The sequence below is a fragment of the Numida meleagris genome, chromosome 3 (genome assembly GCF_002078875.1).
Source record: "Numida meleagris isolate 19003 breed g44 Domestic line chromosome 3, NumMel1.0, whole genome shotgun sequence".
Lineage (NCBI taxonomy): Eukaryota > Metazoa > Chordata > Aves > Galliformes > Numididae > Numida > Numida meleagris.
This window is the reverse complement of record NC_034411.1, coordinates 58,536,041-58,556,897: the sequence shown is the minus strand read 5'-3', so window position 1 is coordinate 58,556,897 and position 20,857 is coordinate 58,536,041. Positions and strand designations below refer to the sequence as shown.

General features: G+C 37.5%; 1 protein-coding gene across 6 annotated transcripts in view; it reads right to left on the bottom strand.

Moving 5' to 3' along the window:
* PTPRK (protein tyrosine phosphatase, receptor type K) overlaps positions 1-20,857 on the bottom strand; it is a 397,652-nt gene that overhangs the window by 77,298 nt on the left and 299,497 nt on the right. For all 6 annotated transcript variants that reach the window (XM_021390545.1, XM_021390547.1, XM_021390546.1 and 3 more), the window contains exons 8-10: positions 13,298-13,600; positions 3,440-3,549; positions 2,153-2,354 (exon numbers count right to left, since the gene is read on the bottom strand). In XM_021390545.1, the coding sequence (XP_021246220.1) occupies positions 2,153-2,354; positions 3,440-3,549; positions 13,298-13,600 (615 nt within the window). The remainder of the gene's footprint in view (positions 1-2,152; positions 2,355-3,439; positions 3,550-13,297; positions 13,601-20,857) is intronic.

Genomic DNA, 20,857 nt, shown 5'->3' with positions numbered 1-20,857 from the left:
GTTTAGCTACCCAACTTGGGTCTGTCATCACAAATCTGTCGTAGCCCTGACTCATAACACTGTTGTTCAACTCTAGTGCAAGGAAAAACACAGGATTTTCTGTGTTTCAGAAAAGAATGGATATCCATTAGATAGTAAACTCTAACAACCTTGAAAACTACCTGCATATTTATGTGTTCTTTTTGGTAGATTTTTTTTTTTTAGTGTGTAGATGTACCTTTATAAAATTGTTAATGATGTCTTTGTGTTTCAAAATTAATTGTCACAAAAAGGTGTTTTCTAGCAGGATGTCAATCATTTAAATCATAATAATTTTAAGATAATACATCAATAGATGGAAGAGCAAAGAAAGACTAAAAGCTATGCTTTACTAGTCTCAGATCCTAAATGCACATTCAAAAATTGCTAATTTCAGAAAATATTGTTTTAAAGAAATAATGTTCACTGCAGGTTCATCTATAAGTTACTCTTAACATCATATTCAGTAGATGTGATTGAAAAGAATCGTTTCACCCTTTATTTTAGTAAAGCTAGCATTTCCTGAAACATATCTGTTACTTCATCAAAATCATTATTCTGAGTGAAACTAGATCAGCGTAAAGCAAGACAAAAGAAAAAAGCTCTGAAATTCAGGTAAAAGGGTGTCAGTCTACTTCTAAGCTTTCCTAGTATTAAACAAGTATTTTCCAAGTATTAACTAACACATATCCATACTGTAGTTAGTTGTGGTTCAGTGGATTCTCGACAAAATTCCCAAAATTTCTGAATGGAAAGAAGACAAATCTGAAGCAGCCTGAATACACTGTAGCCCTAAATCACCCAGACATTTTGAGATGCTTATTCTTAAAATAGTGAAATGGCTGGGACACAGGCATGCTAGCAAGATATTATGCTGTTATAATTTTTTTTTCCCCCTACAAAGGCCAGCTTCACAATTAGAAGACAAGTATGCACTTGCTACGTGTCCATCATCCCTGAAAGTTTATGACCTGGAATTTGTTGTAAAGTAACACAAAGACCTTAAAGAATCAGAGTAAAATATCAGACCACAGATCAACCTCATAGGCTAGATGAGCAGAACATAGCATTTGTTTTTGTCTGTTTTGCTTTTGGAAGGGCCTGGGGAAAGATGAATGGTAGCACTTATGTTCTGGGATGAAATTCAACAAATTGTCGAAGGTAACTACAAATACAGCATTTAACTTACTACAGATTTCAAGGTGTTCTGCCTTGAATTTTCTCACATTTCAATTCACATGCATGTTTTAGTAAACTGAGTGAGGAGACTTAGTGAGTAGTTTTCCACAGAAATGGTAGGTGCATTTCAATACATTATTAACACCCCTTTACAGGACGATTTTCATTTTGGTAGATAATAAGGGAAATAGCTTGCTTTGTGCTGCTTACATTTTTAAATGACTGACTTTTTTGCTACCTGCTGAGCTGTGAAGTTATCATATCTTAAAATCAACAGTCTCTATGGATATAGCATTGACTCATTTTCTGCTGTCAACTGCATAAGCTATCTTATGTTTTGAGAATTATATTAAAATTTAAGGAAATCAAAATATTAAAGCATTGAATTTGACACTGCTTTTTTCTAGAGTTTCCAGTGCATTATTAAGATGAATAGAGTCATTCTTAGCACACTGCAGTAAGTGAAAAAAGGCACAAGAAAGTAGAACTACATGAAGCTGGCAGAAGAAATTCACACTTCGCGCTAACTTCACCAGTTCTGTTACAGTCTTGTGTTGCTAAGCGGTGGCATCTTGAATAAGTCAGTTAATTTTCTGAATCTGACTTTACTAATCTTCAAAACAAATAAATTGTACATAGTAAGTTATGGAGTGCTGCAAGGCTTAATTAGTTAAAGTCTGTAAAGCACTTTAAAATCTGTAGATGAAAGTAAAATATCAAACCAAATTAAACATTTGATAACTACAGATGTGAAATTTCCCTGAACTTGTGTTATTGTTTGGGAAGTACGCTCAAAAACATTTTCATTAATATTAAAGCTCCTTTCAGAATATGATAGGTATGTTTTATTTTACATTTCCTGATTATTCAAGCCTTGGAAAAAAAAAAAACTTAAAACCAGTGAACACTGCCCTCTCTTGCCCCACTCAATTTTTTAAAATTTTATTTTTTTTACCTGAAATGTTGGTTGTTACATTGATTGTGGTTGCTGGCCCAAACCCCTTGACAGTGCTTGCACGTAAAAAGAACTGGTAAGTAGTCCCAGGATGTAAGTGTGAGAAGACGTGGTGCGTGCTGTTCCACAGTTTTGACACAGTTTGTGGAGGTCCTGCCACTGGAACTGCAGGATCAAACGACCGTATACTGCTGTAGCTCACCTGGAAGAGAGATTATTTCTAAAATTTTGTTACAGTTTCAGCACAAGGGGATTAAGTTAGCTTGGATGGAAATGAAACAAAAATCATATATTCCTCTAACTATCCAGCTTTCTCAGGATACCATATGTACTTGATGATATTGTCCAGTCTGCTTCATTTGAAAGGGCATATGTCCTTCATTTCTCACAGTGATGATGTCTGTCTTCCTATATAGGTGTGATAAAGCTTTGATTTCTTAGAAATGGCTGAACATTTGCCTGCCTATGGGAAGAAGTGAATGAGTGCTTTGCTTTGCTTGTCTGTGTAGCTTTGCTTTACCTAATAAACTTTCTTTATCTCAACCTATGCTGTTTCTCACTTTTACCTTTCCAATTTTCTCTTCCATCCCCATAGGGAAGAGTGAGCAAGAGGTTGGGTGGGGCTTGGCTGCCCATCAGGGATAAACCACAACACTTATTCAAGGAGTTTTGTTCAGCTTTTTGGTTTCTCTGGCTCCTAAAAATCATTGCTATGCAAAATTGTAACCTTTGTTCCTTAAAAAGGTTGATGAGAGGCTGGTGATCTTTCCCCATATCAGTTCAGTTTTAGAAAAGCTTCCTGCCACTCTCCTGCAGAAGTCACCAGAAGGCTAATGTATTAAATACATTCTAAATCAAATATATATGCAGGTTTCTCTGAAGGGTGATATCCAAAGATCTCACAAAGTTAAAAAAAGGTGCTTCCAAATTTAATAATCTTCTTACCTTTCAAGTAACCTTCTCTTCCAACAAATAAGATTTCACAGGCCATGTTTGTCATGGCTTTGGAAGGACAAATAGTAATGATACAAGATTTTTAAAATCAGCACCTCCCATGTGGTTTGTAACATCATTCCATTCACTTGCTGAAGATATCGGACAGGGCCACCCAGGCAACAATACATACATCATAATTATACATTTTTAGCATCCATCTCAGTATTGTTTAAATGAAGGCAGCATCTAATTGAACAGCCTGCCTTCAGAGAAGAAGCACTCACCACCAGCCACCTCTCTCCCCACTTTCCTAGCCCTATCCTGTATGCTTGTCAGCTGTTTGATGATTACCTCATACTGAGTAATGATGCCATTTGGGTCCACAGGTTCCTTCCAGTTGAGGAAGATCTTATCTTCAAAAGGAGTTCCTTTCACTGACTTGGCAGGTATAGGACCTGGAACTACAAACAAAATAAAACTTAAGAAATTCAAGAGACAGACAAATTAAAGAGATGCCAGAACATCCTATTAAAATCAAAAGTGAGCACAGGTCTATTTTTATTAGCATTCATTCACATGCAAAAGATAGTGGTAGAGAGTACGAAAAGCACTTCAAAGCATATTTTGTCATTCACAGTGAAGAGAGAGCATGAAGCTGAAATGTTATTCCCACATATGGTTTTCAAAACTTAATGCAAAGTCAAATTCTCTTGTAATATAGCCAAAGGGAAGTGGTTCAGGTTAGATTATTACTTCAGGTATTCAGAGAACTCTGTAATATGCATATCTTAGGAAAAGGACTACATGGTTTTAAAATCCTTTTAAAAAGAAAAAAATCAAAGGCAAGAAAGCCTATATATACAGCATGTTTCAAATGAGAGAAATGCTTACAAAATAATTTTCAGTCATCTCTTCTTATGATTTGTTGTCTTAAAAGGGGGCTGGGCATGGGAAAACAGCTGTCCAGCTGCCACTTTTTTCAACAACTACAGCGCTCCCACTGCAGAAAGATCAAAACTGCTTACTTCAAATCCGTCAAATAAAAGATATTTTCAAAGCTTTGAACTGAACCGCACTAAGATGACCCTACTTTCTTATTTTAAATGGAACCAATATCCTTGCTGTAATAAAAAGTCTGAAGTGTCATCTCAGGCCTCTTTGCTTGAGTGATTCGCGGTGCCTGGTAATCCTATCAATGCCAGGTGGGAGTGCTTAGTTATCTCTCCTTCCAGCTCACAAAATCTTTTTGCTCATACATATGGTTCCTCTTTAAACACAGCAGCTCACCTACATTTGAAGGCATACATGCTGAAGGAAGGAGATGAGGATAAGACTACCTGAAGAAATCATACAACCAAAGAAACACTCCCCCCCCTCGAAAAAAAGCTAAAGTTGTCAAAATCTTCAGTCTTTCAAGCTGTCAATATACTGACATATATTTCCCCCCCCTTCTTAATTAGCCTGTCTTCTTCAGTGCAACATCCAGTGAGCCTAATGGATGACATTTCTTGAGTATTAATTTTCAAAGCAAATTCAAGTTTTATAAAGAGTAAAAATAAATTAATAATCACTGGATCAAAGGAGGTGCAAGGCACTATGCTAGCAGTACCACAGAGTGTGTGGTGTGTCTCAATAAGAGGTTTTATTTCAGTTTGCAAGGAAGTTGTGAATGATAATCTGACCCTTGGTACAAGCAACATCGTTTAGTACATTAATAATAAATTCATGGAGTCAGAGAAGACAGCAGTAAACAGAGGAGAGCTTCACAGAAACTGTTCACCCATCTGTCAAGCTAAGATTTAGGAGAAGCTAACTAAAATCACACGCTGCTGTTTTGCTTCAGTGTTCTGATATGGACTGGGGAGCGGATAAAGGCTGATATGCCATGACAGCCCTTTTGCGTTGTTTGTGGCGTTCACAGATTTGCTGCAGGCAACACTTTGTTTTTCACAGGAATGCTTCACTTTTTTTCTTCTCTACATCTGAAATGAGGTATGAATATATTCTGATTATTCCTAGAAGATGTGCATGTGTGTCTGCATGCACACTTATGTTTGAGACAGACCATACAAATGCACTGGGACACACAAAATATGAAATTTGACAGTAAAGCATATTAAAGCATATAACATTAAAAAATAACAGACATAATTGCTCAAAACCCTGTAAAATACCTTTTTTTGCAGTGCTTTTAAAGAATACTCTTCACATTCAATTGAAACTGGGTACAAAGCTCCAAGTTTCAGGCTTGCATAAAGACTCTTACATTTCTGCCAAGTGGGAGAAGCCTCTGGACTCATCACATTGTATGGTCCTGTTTTCTTCTCCTGCACTATAAAATTCCTTGCTTGTGGCAGCAGTGTTAAACTGACAGGAACTACAACATCCCAGTTATTTTCATTCTTCTCTTCCCACTGGCATGAGAAGGCCAGGAGAACAGAAGCTAGGATAGTGATGAGCAGCTGGCTGAGAATCCCAGTAAAAACAATGTCAGAAAGCAAAGGAGAGAAAGTATCTAGAAAAAGAGAACAGTGATTCCCATGTACCTCACCCATCCCATAAATTCACCAAAAATGAAGCTTGTAAACAACTTCATTTGATAGCTCAGCTAGAGTTAAAGCAAAGAAAGAAACATAAATTGAAATACTTAGAAAAAGGAAGAGAAAGTTAGTTTTAGTTTGAAGGACACATTTTGGAGGGTCTGAAGCTTCTTCCTCCCTTCCATTTTTCAGTTAAACCACTGTAAAAATGTATTATTTGCATAGGTTTACCAAAGGAAAGTGAGGAAGGTCAGAAGCAGAAGTATTTGCTTAAAAAATGCATTATCTGTGAGCAAGCACACATATGCCATTCATCTTGTTAGTTAAAATAATGTCTCATCTTCCATGTTTGTATTTTCATGTCTTTGTCCTCAGGCCACTACTAGTTACAAAAAAAAAAAAAAAAAAAAAAAAAAAAAAAAAAAAAAAAGGAAGGAGAAAGTCATAAAAAAAGCCCCAAACACCACAAACAAAAACTTGCCATCAGCAACAAAAGACCAACAGGAACATTACCAGATGATAACACTACATTGAAGACCTAAACTGCACTCTTCCATTCCCAGCAGGACTGCAAAGGTCTTAAGAAACACCTCAAACTTTGTCTTTTGAAAAGCATTGTTCAGAGCCCCCCACTCCTTTATACAATCTTTAACAAGTACTCAAGTGAAAAACATTCAGGTAAACATTATCTTTCTGTTGGCAGCATCTTTCAGAAGCCACCACACAACGAGCCCAAAAAGATAGGCTTCCTATAGGCATGTGTGTGCATCTCCAAAAGTCCCATAGCTCGTTATTGGGCATCTTGGCTGCCTTGTCAGCTCCCATTCTCCTTTCAAAGTGAGCTCTTCTTCTTGTCTTTATAGATAGCCTACGCTAAATCAAATCACTCATGACTACTACAAGTGTATATTTAAGTAAAGTACATTACTTAAGATTCCATATCAATGGCCAGGTATCTGAATAATTCAAATAGTGTATGTAGCTATTAAAGGAGTTGTGCTCTAACATTTTAGCCTCTGCACCCTCTATTTAAAAAGATTCTGGTCCCATTGATTTTCTTTCCATCTGCTGACCTTGTGAAGTGTGAACCCACCATCGTTCACTGACAACAACAGCAAACACTCTTTCTTTTATATGCATTATTCTAGGTCAAGCTTCCAACAGGTTCAGACTTATGTTTAGCAGAAAAAAGTAAATTTTTTAGGAGGGTTAAACTATATGGTTTACAGAAAAACTTTTTACAGTGAGGGTGGTGAGGCACTGGCACAGTGCCCGGTTGCCCAGAGAGGTGATGGAAGCCCTGTCCCTGGAGACACCCAGCGTCAGGCTGGACGAGGCTTTGAGCAACATGTTTGAGCTGTTTGTTTTCCCTGTTCATTCCAGGGCAGCTGGACTAGATGATCTTTAAGGGTCCCTTTCATCTCACACGATTCTATGACTGTAAAAGATTTTGAACAAGCAAACAAAAACAACTCTAACAAAACAAAACCTCAAACTATTTTTTCTGTAAAAAACAGTATACAAATTTAAAAAACACGTACCAAAAAAAAGAACATAAAGCAAATTTAAAGGGAATTTTTGCAAGGTTTTTACAGGGGAAATGTCACAAGTGCATCTTTCAGGATTTAGATTTCCAGAGCCCTTTTACAAAGCTATATATTTGTATAGTGAATAGCTGATAATCTTTTGTTCTACAAATGAAACGTGGTGGACTTCTATAAATACTACGCAGAATAAAATTACAAGCTATCAATCTGACAAAAAACCAATTCATTTTAGAGCAATATATTTGCATTAAACTATGTCACAGTCACAACTTTTTATTCACAAATAGTGACACTTAAATCTCGTTGTACACTAACTTAACAGGAAATTTATAGTACATTATTTCTGGAAGAACAATGTACTAACTGACACCAGCCACTATAAAACTGAATTTATATTGCTTTTGTTTTCCTGCTACAAAATAATGAAAGTGCATGTAAACAGAGTATTTTTACTACTATACTCTGCGAAAGTCACACAGAGCATTATTACACAATACAGTAAAAGCTATGTGCAGATATGTGCACAGTTATAGCAGGAAAAATTCCTTTGCAATACTCGAAAAGTAAAGTATATCAGCAACAAAGCTTATAGCCATTCTCGGAAGGCAGATGCTGTTTCCAGGAGATGGTGAAAGACAATCTCTTCTACCACTTAAGTGATAGAAGCAAATGAAATGGTCCACCTTTGCATTTTCTCTGAGGGCAAAAAGCAAGGATTTATCATGTTAGCTTGATGCTTCCAACTGGCTCACACCTGCAGTTGCCACCTCCAGGCCCACGTAACTTCCCGATGATATAAAAATACAAACACAACAAATATAAATGCTTACGATCAAGCTAACTGCTATGCCAACTGCCAGTGGCTTTTCAGTCTCAGTGGTGGCAGCATTCACCATACGGATACAAATACCACGTGGAGTTGAACCCACACGTTCAGCATTTGCTGAGCTGTGGGCGTTGGGCACGGGCACCCAGTGCAGTTTGCTGTTTAAAGCCTTTTTGTCCCAAATGCGGACTTCAGCACTTCTCAGCTCTGGGATTTGGAAACATTTGTCCATTTTAGGGTAAAAATAACCTTACATACTGACAAAATGGCAACTGCACAACTTTCTAAAACCATGCAAATCAGTATTCTGATGCTGGATTCAAGTAGCACATCGGCTGTCAATGAAGGCAGTTATCAGGCCCACACATCACTCCTCACCCCACTGCAGACAGCTTCAATAGCTGTTAATCCTGGCCTGCTTTCAGGTGTAATTATGTCAAACACACCATTGCCAAAAAGCATCTCTTATGGCATATCACTTTTTCAGCTATAAAGCTTCTAATATAGGTATCTAAAGGAAATGAAAGTAGAAACTTGTTTCAGCCAGTGTAAATAACTCTGTGTTCCAGGGCCAATTTTTTCCCAAGGTATTAATATAAAACCTAGCTTGTATTTCTAGTCCCCGCAATAGCTTTAAACAGCTTATTTCATTTGCTGATCATTCAGTGTAAGTTTAAAATAAATCTGACCTGAACAGCCAATAATTTCAATATTCTTCTTTCTCACAAATCAAGTTTTCTAATGTTTTAAATAAGAAGTGCTCACATGTCTTCCTACCATCACTTTTCTATCTCTCAATTACATGCTGTTAGCAGATCTTTTCACCATGTGAAAAAATGAGTGGGGTTATTTTCAAGAGCTGAAGGACAAACAGGTCATTCCAGGCTCCTTTTATGAAGGGCAGTGGAGCATTTATAACCAGTTTCTGTTTGCTGCTGCTTAAGACATAAAACTTCCTTCCTTATTTGATGATATCAACACTAAGTTTTGCCACTACACAAGACATGTAGCACATTTATCTCCCTTTTTGGTCAAGGACTGAAGTCAATACCTTTAGTGAGGGTATTTATGGATAGCTTCACATCAAATCCTTTATCACTTCATCATGAGTTATGCATTATTAACCGCAACTACTTGCCAGTTTCCAGTAAGATTAGTATGCCGCGTTCACTTGACATTTGTGCACACGTCACTTAGCTAAGTAAGTTACAATTTTTTTTTCAAGACACTTTTGCTATTTCAAGCAGTCTTTGCAACCTTCCTTTGCTGCATCAGGCTTACTGCCTGTTCATCTTGCTGCATTAACTTTTCTCCCAGGTGAGCTATTTTTGTTACTTGAACTACGTCACAAGCAGAGTTTTATATCTATGTTCTTCCAAAGCTCCTTGAAGCATTTTTTTGTTTCCTTTGATAGAGACATATTTTATATCTCCTCTTTTTTTTCTCCCAATATTTTCCTGGGGTGCCAGAACAGCTTGAAAAAGCACAAAGGAAACAATCCCTCTCATAAGAAATGCTGAACGTGAAAAAAGAAAAAAGAAAAAAGGGAAGTATATGTATGTATTTCTAAAGGCAAGTTACAGTCTACTATCAAAAATGGAAAAATACTAGATGTCAACTATAAAATCCTCCCTCTTGCAGTTGAAGGAATGTATTTCATCTTTGTGTATTATGGTAGCATACTAAATATTTAATTTTTCTTTTCTTCTTTTTTTTTTTTTTCAGTCCCGTCTCTGTAACGTTTCCCTCTTACCCAGCTGTTTCCCCAAATGGTGAGCCAGCTGAAATTTTCCAAGAAGCAAGAATAGTGGTAGCGTTGGATATTGGGTGTCTTAACCCTGCACTGTAGTACTAGGTAGCCCTATAGAGCTGAATGAACTATACTCTCCAAAAGATCAGGGAGCGTCACTTGTGTCCAATGAGCGTGTCCTCTGGCCAAGACCAAAGCTTTGGTACACTTTAAGCCCCCAAATGGGTACTTATCCTATGACACACGAACTTTTTCAATTAGTTGTTTTTTTGGTATTAGTTCGTATTCCTTCACTTGGTACAAATTCATCAAATACTTTGAGTTTCATGACTTGCTTTTTCCATAGCTGTTCTCTCTCTGAGTGACTGTCACTATTTCTGCTAACTCACCATCTTGTGCATCTGTTTCCAATAAAAAACTAAAGAAACTTCTATATTCATTAATTCCATCCACCATCCATTGCTTTTCAAAAGGGCTCCTTTGAATTTGCAGCACCCAAGTCATGCAGCTCCAAGAAAATGTGTAGATTGCTGATTTATGTGAAGCGATAAAGTCATGGATAGTTTTTGTACTTTGTTCAAGATGTCTTTGTCCTGCACGCATGCATCCCCAGATTTCATAAACCTTATTTTTTTTTTTGCCTGTATTGAGTCTTTCAAACACATTCCATCCCCAGCTACTCAGCAAGAACTTGTTTCAAATCTTAGTGGTGATGTGGTCTCTCCCAGTGAAAGATGATAATTCAGCTGTAAACTAGTCAAATATTTCCTTGTTTTCATATTCTTTTTGTACAGATTCTTTAACAGTGTATTGTTAGTACTTCATTTTTCTGAGGAATTCAGCTCCTCACAAATTACTACATTAAAAATTAATTTTACCAACTCAAGTCAAACTGAAATACTTAAGTCAACAAGTATTCAGATCCAGCTCTAGTCAGAAAAAAAGGCTATTTTCAAGCTTTCTGATATTCCTGGCTTTGCTTTCATCCAGGTACTGAATAATAAGCTACTAACAGCTTCTTCACTTGTCAGTCATGGCTCCAAAGGTCTGAAGAAGAGCTGCTGAATCTTACCCTACTCTTCTACTAATCATTTTCTGAATTAATTTTGCTCCTGGCAGGATATGCTGCTCAGTTATCACCCAGTGCTCTGGCTTTTGTGATGCCAGAGATCCATATACGTCCAAGATCCTCTGAATTTAATGAATCCTAGATTTTCAAAAATGCAAAAAGTTTCTGGCAGAAGGAAATAGGCAAGTGACAAAAGAAAAGATGAAGGGTAGCATTAAAAAAAATAAAAGAGAAGAGAAAAAGACATGGAAACATGGGGAAGATGGACAGGCAACAGAAGATGAAGTCAAAATGGGAAAGAGGAAGAGAGGAAAACATTGGGCAGGTGTCCTTAACTCCAACAATCTACAACATTTTTACTTGATTAGAAGATTCCTGAAAGTGGTCATGTCCCCAGATTGTAATGAAGATCACGTTGATTCTACAAAACCTACAAAAAACATGATTACAATGAGGCTACTTCTGATCATATGTCAAATATGTGGGGCACAGAACTATGCATTTTACTGTACCTCTCATCCTTTTAGTTTGAATCCTGCTTTAGGGCAGCAAACTGTTTTTTTACTCAGTTTACATGCAAACTTGATCACTCAGATATCGGACTGAACTCACACCACACATACATGGAGCCAACTACAGAAATTAGTTCACTACTGCTATGAGAGCTCAAAGAGCCATGCAGGTGTGAATACCTCTTTGATCCTCTAAGATGGCTAACAGCCCTCAGGATCTTGCTTACATGTAATGTATTTTGAAATATGTGACTAAATCGACACACACTTCCAAGTTAATCAATAGTGCATAATCAAAAACGTGCATTTTACTCACAACAGTATCACTGACTTGGCCTCACAAGAGGATATTTTCAGGTTACAAGTATAATCATCACCACAGTGTCTAAATACACCCTTTAAAGTGCATTAATTATTCCCTGAAAACAACATATGCTTGAAATAGCATACCTTAGCAAATTCTGTTCCCTGATGGCATGCTAGTCCAAAAGCCTACTCAAGGTGTATCATTTTCTATGAGTATCCCACAACAAAAACAGAAGACAAAGTATATGCACCCGACTCTGCTCTTCAGAATCACTTCTGTGATAAGCAGCCACTATCACTGCATACCCAACTACATAAAGACTATCAGAAACCATAACCTTTCTTGAAAATTCAATTAAAAAGAAAAAGAAAGCCATTTTCCATGGACATTGCAATGTTGCTACTAGTTTTTTCTTTTTAACCTCAAGGAAAATAGCAACCATAAATGCTTACAACGTAAGTCCAGATAAAGAAATAATTCACCATGACTTATATTTATAATTAATTTTAAATAAAGTAATGCTAAAATTTGAATTGCATGAAACATTCTAATTTTGAATTTGTCAATAAATCTACATGTGATGCTTCTATATCTCTACAGTATATGTACTATATATGTATAGTTCTCTACAGATCCTCATACTCTGACTATTTAATCAGCTGTTTTCCATTCTTTATTGCAACAGTAAACATATTCTTCTTCCATTTCTTGTAAAACTGAAAATATATGGCAAAAAAGCGCTACTGGATTCTAACCCTGCTATTCATATATATAGCTAGACATAGCTACTTCTTAAGATTTTATCTTTTTATGTAGCTATGCTCATACACGTTACCCTAAATACTCATTTTACTTTTTTTTTTTTTTAACCCCCTATGGAAATATATATTTTCATTTTGTTGTTGTCAATATTTTAATAAAATATAAACATAAGAAAAGGAAACTAAAATTACTCTGTTTCCACAGCTGTAACCTTATTAGGGAAAGTACCAATTTTAATTTATTTAACGCCAATATTCTTAGAATAATCACTGAATGTCACCATCACCAACTTCATCTATTTTTTATTTCTCTCTGACTGTGGTAAGTTAAACTGCCTTATGTCAATGAAATTTCATCCAGAGCAATTTAAAGAGGAGTTCTTAAAATATTACTTTAATCTTGTGGGTGTTTTAAAAATGCTATATGCACTATACTGCAGCCTAGAACATAAATTATTGCTCAAATATATCTGCTGAAGACTAGTCTTCATCAAATCTTGAATAGTCTTAAAGCACCAAACTGAATATTTAAATATCACGTACAAATTACATACTTTTCCAAATAGCATGCCTAAAATGCCATGAAGAAGCCTTTACCTAACACCACCACATATTTCTTGTCACCTGCATTAACGCATTTTTGCAATGACTGGGAAAACAACCTTTTTCTTGCAAGAGAGAAATTCAGTTTCACTTGAGCTGCAGGGAGGGACAGTTTGGGCTATATATGCAAGCTGACATCTATAGTATTATTAAAGCTACTGTTTTAGGGCTAATTAATACATTTAAAGAACAGAACCACAGTCTTTCAGGCCATGTATTGCAGCACACAGTCAATTCCTTCCACCTGTCTAGACCAGACTTGGACATAATTTCTGTAATTACATTTATGCATACCATCTTCATCTGTCTGGATAATGGTCTCCTCACTTTCCTTCCTCCCTTCTGGGTTGGTTAAGATCATTTTGAGGCTGACATTTGTGTACGGAGGCAGATGATCCACAACATGCTGGGGTGCTTTGGGGTCCATGTCCAAGCAGTCTGCCTTGCTCTCATTGCGTCCACAGAAGTAATGGTAGCATATAGTGACATTGAAAGTGTGGCAACGAGTGATATTGTAACCCAGAGACTCCCAGTCCACGGCAATGTGTCTGGCCTGAATCTCAGCAATCTTCAAAGTTTTTGGTGTTCTCATAGGCTCTAGAAAACAGAGTAAATCAAAGAAAAACATTAATGATCTTCATCCTTGTACAGAACGGTATGATTCTGTAGATGATAGCTACAGGAACGCGAAAACAAAGGAGGTACCTAATACATACAAAAGTATTACTGGAAGAAGCACCATCCTTTTTGCAGGTACCTGAAGGCAAAAAAATGCCACAGCCTCCACATTTTTATTTCATTCTTCTTCAGGCTCTCTTTGTAAGTTTCATTCAGTGATTAAGACTTATTAACAGTGAAGAATTGTCATTAATAGTGTAACGATTCAAAACAATTGAGAATACAGACAGCAGACGCAAGATTGACCAAAATGCCACCCAGCTGTCACCACTGGCTTCCCTTCTTAATTTTCACTCTTTCCTCCCATTCTTTTTTTTTAATTTTTTTATTTTTACCTGAGAAAATTAGATAATATATCATAGTGGTAAAGAGTCAACATTCACTGCACTATGATTTATCATACCACAAAGCAATGCTGTATACTAATTAGCTAATCACCTTAGTAAGCGAGAAATTACAAAAATGATGCAGACATTAATTGATGTTTATTATTTTAGTAATGAGGCTATCAATTCCAACAAAATCCCTGATAAATATTGCAAGAACAGTTTTGGATATTCCCATTATATCCCACTTCTTTCAAATCCCTAAAACTTTGTCTGGCCACTGCTCTGAGCTGATAATCTCTGAACTGTGACCCAAGTTCACCCGCTTTCCCCCCATGAACATTCAACAGCAGAGGATGTGACACTCCCCAAGCTCTCATCAATCCTTCATCATCTCTCTAGCGCATTCATTCCTCATGCAAGACTAACTTTTATTGTTGAACTTAATTAAAATGATTACACAATGAAAATCACAGCCATGACTACATATACACTAGAGTTTCACTATAAATATACCAAGGGGATCTTTATATCTTGCTAGCACATACTTATTCTCTACAGAAAATAGAGCCTGCTGTAGGTACAGCTGCAGCCTCGTGTCCTTGCTGGTGTAAGGTCAAAACCATTGAGATCATCCAAGAAAGTGAAACACAGCATTTCTCTTTCCTATATAACTTGCACTTATGAAATGAGAATCCCAACCATCGTTAACAGTAAGCCAAAAGCACAGATGGTATACTGAAATAAGGAAGCATCAATCAGTATAATCTATTTAGCCTGCAGTTTTCAAAGCAAACCACAGAAGTTTAATTTCAAACATCAGAACAACCAAATTCTAAATGTAACATAAAGATATTTCTTATGAAAGATGACATTAAAATGGGAGGAACTGCTGACTCTGTCAAGGGTAGAGAAATCTTGACAAACTAGAGGTCTGGACAATCACCAGCTGCATGAAGATTAACAAGAGCAAATGCTAGATTCTGCACCTGGGATTGGGCTGTCCTGGGTATGCATACAGACTGGAGGATGAGAGGCAGGAGAGCAGCCCTGTGGAAAGGGATCTGAGGATTCTGGTTGGCAGCAAGTTGAATCTGAGCCAGCGGTACGCCCTGGCAGCCAAAAGGGACAACAGTACCCTGGAGTGTATCAGGCCCAGCACTACCACTGGGCGAGGGAAGGGGTTGTCCTGCTCTGCACTGTGCAATCTCACCTCATGCACTGGATGCAGATTAGTTGCCACAACATAAGGACAGGAGGACAAGACGTATGAAGGGTGGCAGAGGTCCTCTGGTTTGTTCAGCCCAGAGCAGAGAAGGTTGAGGGGAGGCCTCATGGTGGCCTGCAGCTCCTCACAAGGGGAGCAGAGGGGCAGTGCTGATGTCTACTCTCTGGTGACAGTGACAGGACCTGAGGGAATGGCGTGGAGCTGCGTTAGGGGAGGGTCAAGTTGGGTGTTAGGAAAAGGTTCTTCACCAGAGGGCAGGGGGAATGGAATAGGCTGCTCAGGGCAGTGTTCATGGCACCAAACTGTTGGAGTTCAAGAAGTGTCTGGACAATGCTCTCAGACATAGGATTTGGATTTTGGCTGGTCCTATGTGGAGCCAGTGGTTGGACTTGATCCTTGCGTGTCACTTCCAACCCCTATGATCCTTGTGGGTTCTTTCCAGATCAGGATATTCTACAATTCCTAGTCTGAGGAACAAAAATTGTGCCTATTTGCTTCTACTATCTCTCTTTCTGGGTTTTGAAAAAATGTGTTCCCTTTGTCCTTAAGTACCAACTTATCACACGTATGGGAAAAAAATACAAATGCAAAAATAGACGTCCTGGGCAGTGGCTTTCTGAACATATTGTATAATGTGACAATAGAGATGTGAAGCTGAAAGATACCACTGAAAAGGTCCTCCAGAGATAAGAGACTTGAAGAGAAGGAGGGAAAAAAAGGTTTTTATAGAAGAAACAATGGCCAGTGCTTCACCAAGTACCAACAGGTGAGAGGCAGTTGCAAACAAAGTAGCAACACAGCAATACACTGAAAGAGCTGGTAAGTCTTTAAAAAAAAAAAAGTATTTCTTTGGCTACTCTAAGAACTTAGAAAAAAAAACAACACACATTCAGGTGTTGCTTAGGAAAAGTATCACTAAAATGGAAACAACAATCGTTAACCTCTTTACACACACAAATGATGATTAAAGAATAGTTACACATTCTCTGATATATTCTGAGGTCTAAAAGAGTAAATATTGTTTTGAGTTGTAGGGTTATTTTTCCTTCTAAAATGGATTGGTTCTTCTCCTTTTAATAATCTTGTATTTATTCTACTAATCCAGGTTATGCTTCCATCCACCCATACCAGAAGAACCTGAATTTAAAGTTTATTAGGACTGCTAAAAGAATTATAACGTGGTACAAGCCATTTGGCCACGAAGACTGAAAATATCACTGTTTGAAGCAGGCTGATAAGTAGCAAAAAAAAAAAAAGAAGCACTGTTTTCATCTTGCTTCTTTCCTGACAAGCCTTACAATGCATTCATACTATGCTATATGGAACTTTAAAAAGAAAAGAAAAAAAATAAAAGCTTTGTTAATCTTAAAGAAAAATTATTTTACAATTCTATGCAAATTTTACAAATGTGTCACAGCATCAGAGGAGATATTGAAAAGGATCCTTTATTCAACAGTCAAACAGGAAAGAATGAAAGACAGAGTGTGATCTCACTTTCTCAAAACTATTCCCTTCTTTGTCAGAAATTAAACAAATTCTGCAATATTGAGATGGTAATTAAAATCTGCCGAGTCTCTCAACAGCTTTGGTAAACTCTGCCAACAGTCCCACTGCTTCTAAAATGATGCTCTGAAACAACAATTTTACTCTTGCCTCCAGGCAACATTTATCTCAAGGATCTCTAGAGGTAAAGACCAATTGTTTTATACAACCACACCACAAAGCCTCCATCTGTAACACCTCACTAGAAAGCAATCTCCCAATAATTATTTTTCTCAGATAAAACATCACTGAATTTTTTAGCAGGCTTTCCCAAAATTCCAGCATCTCATTAAGAATAATTACATTCTAGATAGGAACTAAAGGAACTGCTTATCTGCCACTTTTCCCTTTCCCTATCTTACTTAAGGGACTTGAGCTTACTGAAATATTTTCTTTATCCTCCCGTGATTTAATTTCAATTTATACATTCTCTTCTGATCTCAGGATATTGTTTCTGTACTACTAAACCTAGTAAATTCACTTATACCCTGTCTTCCCAGTTGTTGTTTCCCCATCTTTTCTTTTTCAGTCATATCTAGAACTTTTATTCAAAATGTATGGGTATTCAGTCCATGATGTTTTCCTTCTTTGATGACTTAATTATGTCAAAATGGCACTCTCTGATGAAGAGGCAAGAAATAAGACTCTTCCAAAATCTATTCATTTCTGTACCTGTCAGCTGGAGTTTCAATAATATTAAACAATAGCAAAAAGTCCTTAACATTTTCCAAACACTAATTTACCAATTAGCCTTGTGAGACAAGTAAGCGTTTATGCTTATCCTTCAAGGAGAAAAAGACACTAAAAGGTTAATAACTTATTCAAAACTCCAAGGTGATTTAACTGCCAGCAGCAGAAGAAACCTGAGTGGTCCCCAGCTTCCAGGTCACCTGTGCTCCAGCTTCCAAGTAGCAGTGGATCACAGCAGCAGCCCTTCAGAGACCTCATTTACACTTGACTTTTCAGTGCCTACGCAGAAATGCAAACTCCACTGCACACTCCTCATCTCTAGCTCCTTTTTTAGAAGAGTTCATGCCATTTTTCCTAGAACAAGTTTGAAAGCATAACAGTGGCCAGACATTAAATGAAGTCTTGAGCATAGAGTTATTTGAAAAGCAATAGTTTGGCTTATTCATTTCCAAGATAATACTCTAAACCTATCATCAAGTTTCAATGAGGGGAAGGATTTTGAAAGATTTTTTGACTTTGAGTTTAGAAATTGAATGAAGTAACACTTTCTTTGTTTTGTAACGAATCCTGTTTTTAAAATCATTATTTTTTTCAATTAAAATATTTTTCAAGCCTTTCTCTATAATGGAAAACACATTTAACACAGAAGACAGTTCCTTGTGGTGATGGCAGTGGTGATGGCAAGAAAGCACTTTGGCCTCCTGCTGTTGTGAGAAATTCAATATCCTGTGACTGTCTCAAGCTCTGAAAGCATGAACATCCTGACTGGCAGAATCACATCCTCCAAAAGAAACACAGCCATAAGGCATATGGAGGGTTTGGTGATGGTGTTGCAGTGCACATTTTTAGATCAGTGAAAATATGTAATTTTGTACTTCATATGAGAAGCTGAGGAAAGGACCGGTTCAATCTCAGTCTTAACTGGGGACTGCAGGGCATGATTTGTATCAGTATGCTCTTCAGTCTGCATGATTTCCTCCATTAAACCTACTGCCTCATCCTCCCAAGACCTCCTGGGAACACACTCCACTCTACCAGACTCAGTTTGTCCACAGTTGCTGCTATGACCTCCATGCATTTCCCACTGCTGCTTACTGCCTGCCTCTTGCCACACCCAAACACCATTACCTTCCTCCTTATCACCTTCATGGCATCCCTTGTCAAACAAATAGAACCATTCGCTCTCTGACTCAGATCCATCACCCAGTCTGACTGCCGTTACACTCACCAATTAAAAACAGAATCACTGGGAGAATATAAAGAGAACAGAAAAAAAAAAAACAAACCTGAATAGTAAAAGAGATTTCTACATTTATACAGACTACTAAGTCCTCATTCCTTATTCAGAAACAGCATTAAGTAAGAGAATTACAATGCACATGGTATTCACTTGCAACAAGTTACGGATCAAAAAGATTTAACTCAATGTTATGGGATAAAATAAAGAACAGCTTCAGAAATTCTCCAAAGGTTAATAATCCAGGGATAGCTGGCAAAAGACACAGAACCTGCTGACCTCATACCATCTCTGAATTGCGGGATGATTTAATAAGAAACTCCAGATAACAGATAAAATGAAATTCAATTTCTTTAGTACTAGATAAGCAACACGTGATATGACAGGTCAATATCAGAGCTTCTTTGTAGAGATTATCTTCACTTATACAGAAATGGCAGTGAAAAGAAAAGACCTGTTACAGAAGAAACAAGGTGAGATCGTGCATCGCCTCAGAACCAGTTTTTAATGATAAAACTTATTACCTGAATTAAAACTATCCCATCAAATAAGACTAACAAAGCACGATAAGTCTTTCTGGTTTCCTGTCTTTCATCAGAAATGCTAAACGTTGTTTGCAGTACACAGTTATTTGCAAGGGAAAGGAGAATTTGATTTTCTGAACAACAGGTAAAACATACTTTTGTCTGTATGAAATGGAAAACTACCAAATTTTAAAGCACAGACAGTTCAGATAAAGATAGTGCTTCTTGAATAACACCATATGCTGTCATTCAATGCATCCTGCCAGAACACGCAATTTTTAATTGGAGTTGGCCTTCTGATTTATACATTTTTTTGCCCTCCCTGCCTTTTTGTACTCTTTCTGGTATGGTATTAGACTGAGGAGCTGACTTCAAACCTCTACTTTACCTGCACCGACTGAAATTCATACCAAGTTTAAGAGTATCCAGGTCACTTCTGTGACACAGAAAAAAAATGGAATCTTAAGCTTAAGATGGAGATATAATGCATAAATCCACATTGCCCTTCACTATAAGAAAGTCAAAAAGGCCCTGGAGCGTGTCAAGAGAAGGGCAATGAAGCTGGTGAGGAGTCTGAAGCACAGGTCTTATGAGCAGTGGCTGAGGGAGCTGGGATTGTTCAGTCTGGAGAAGAGGAGGCTCAGGGGAGACCATATTGCTCCCTACAATGACCTAAAAGGAGGCTGTGGTGAAGTGGGGGTTGGCCTCCTCTCATGGGTAACTAGTGACAGGACTAGAGAGAATGGCCTCAAGTTGTGCCAGGGGAGATTCAGGTTGGGTATTAGGAAAAAATTTTTCTCCAAAAGAGTAGTCAGGCACTAGAATGGACTGCCCAGGGAGGTGGTGGAGTCACTGTCCCTGGAGGTGTTCAAGAAATGCTTAGATGTGGTACTAAGAGGCATGGTTCACTGTGGAAATTTTGGTGGTATGTGGATGGTTGGACTGGATGATCTTGGAGGTCTTTTCCAACCTTGGCAATTCAATGATTCTATAAGTTTTGAACGATGTGGTGCTTATATCCAGTAAAAGCTCCTACATACATAAGTAAATGTATGACAATTATTAAAGGATTAGCATCAGCTGGATTTAAGATAGCAACCCTGCAATTTGAAACACATTGTTTCTGACAGAGCCTCCTTTAATTATCTTGCCCCGACATTTTAAAATAAAAAAGACATAGGAAAAATATGTCCTAATTTTTCTGCTAATATTATCAGTCTGAACACCCACTGGAATTCCCCAGACTTTTCTTTTTGAGAATATGAGCCTCTCTGTCCTGTGGCTTCTCCTGACCTTTCCAGGAAGGGTCCCTCCTTGGCATGTGGGAAATAAAAAAGGATTATTCTTAGATGTCACTGTGGCTCCTGCTGCTTCCTCGGTTCATGCAAGGTCCTACAAAAACAAAATGTTCCTAAAACTCACAAAAATGTTATAGTCAGGCTGCTGTAAAGAATTCTTCTAAAAAGAGCATGTAAGAATCGCATGAGGGAAAAACACTGGAGGAGGTACAGCCAAAAACAGAACAGCTGTAAAATGTGTAGTAAGAAAACAAGCTTTCTCATTTGCTTATTTCAGTTGCATTACTCTCAATTATTACTTCTGTTATTACCGAACAATGAATTTTAGAGA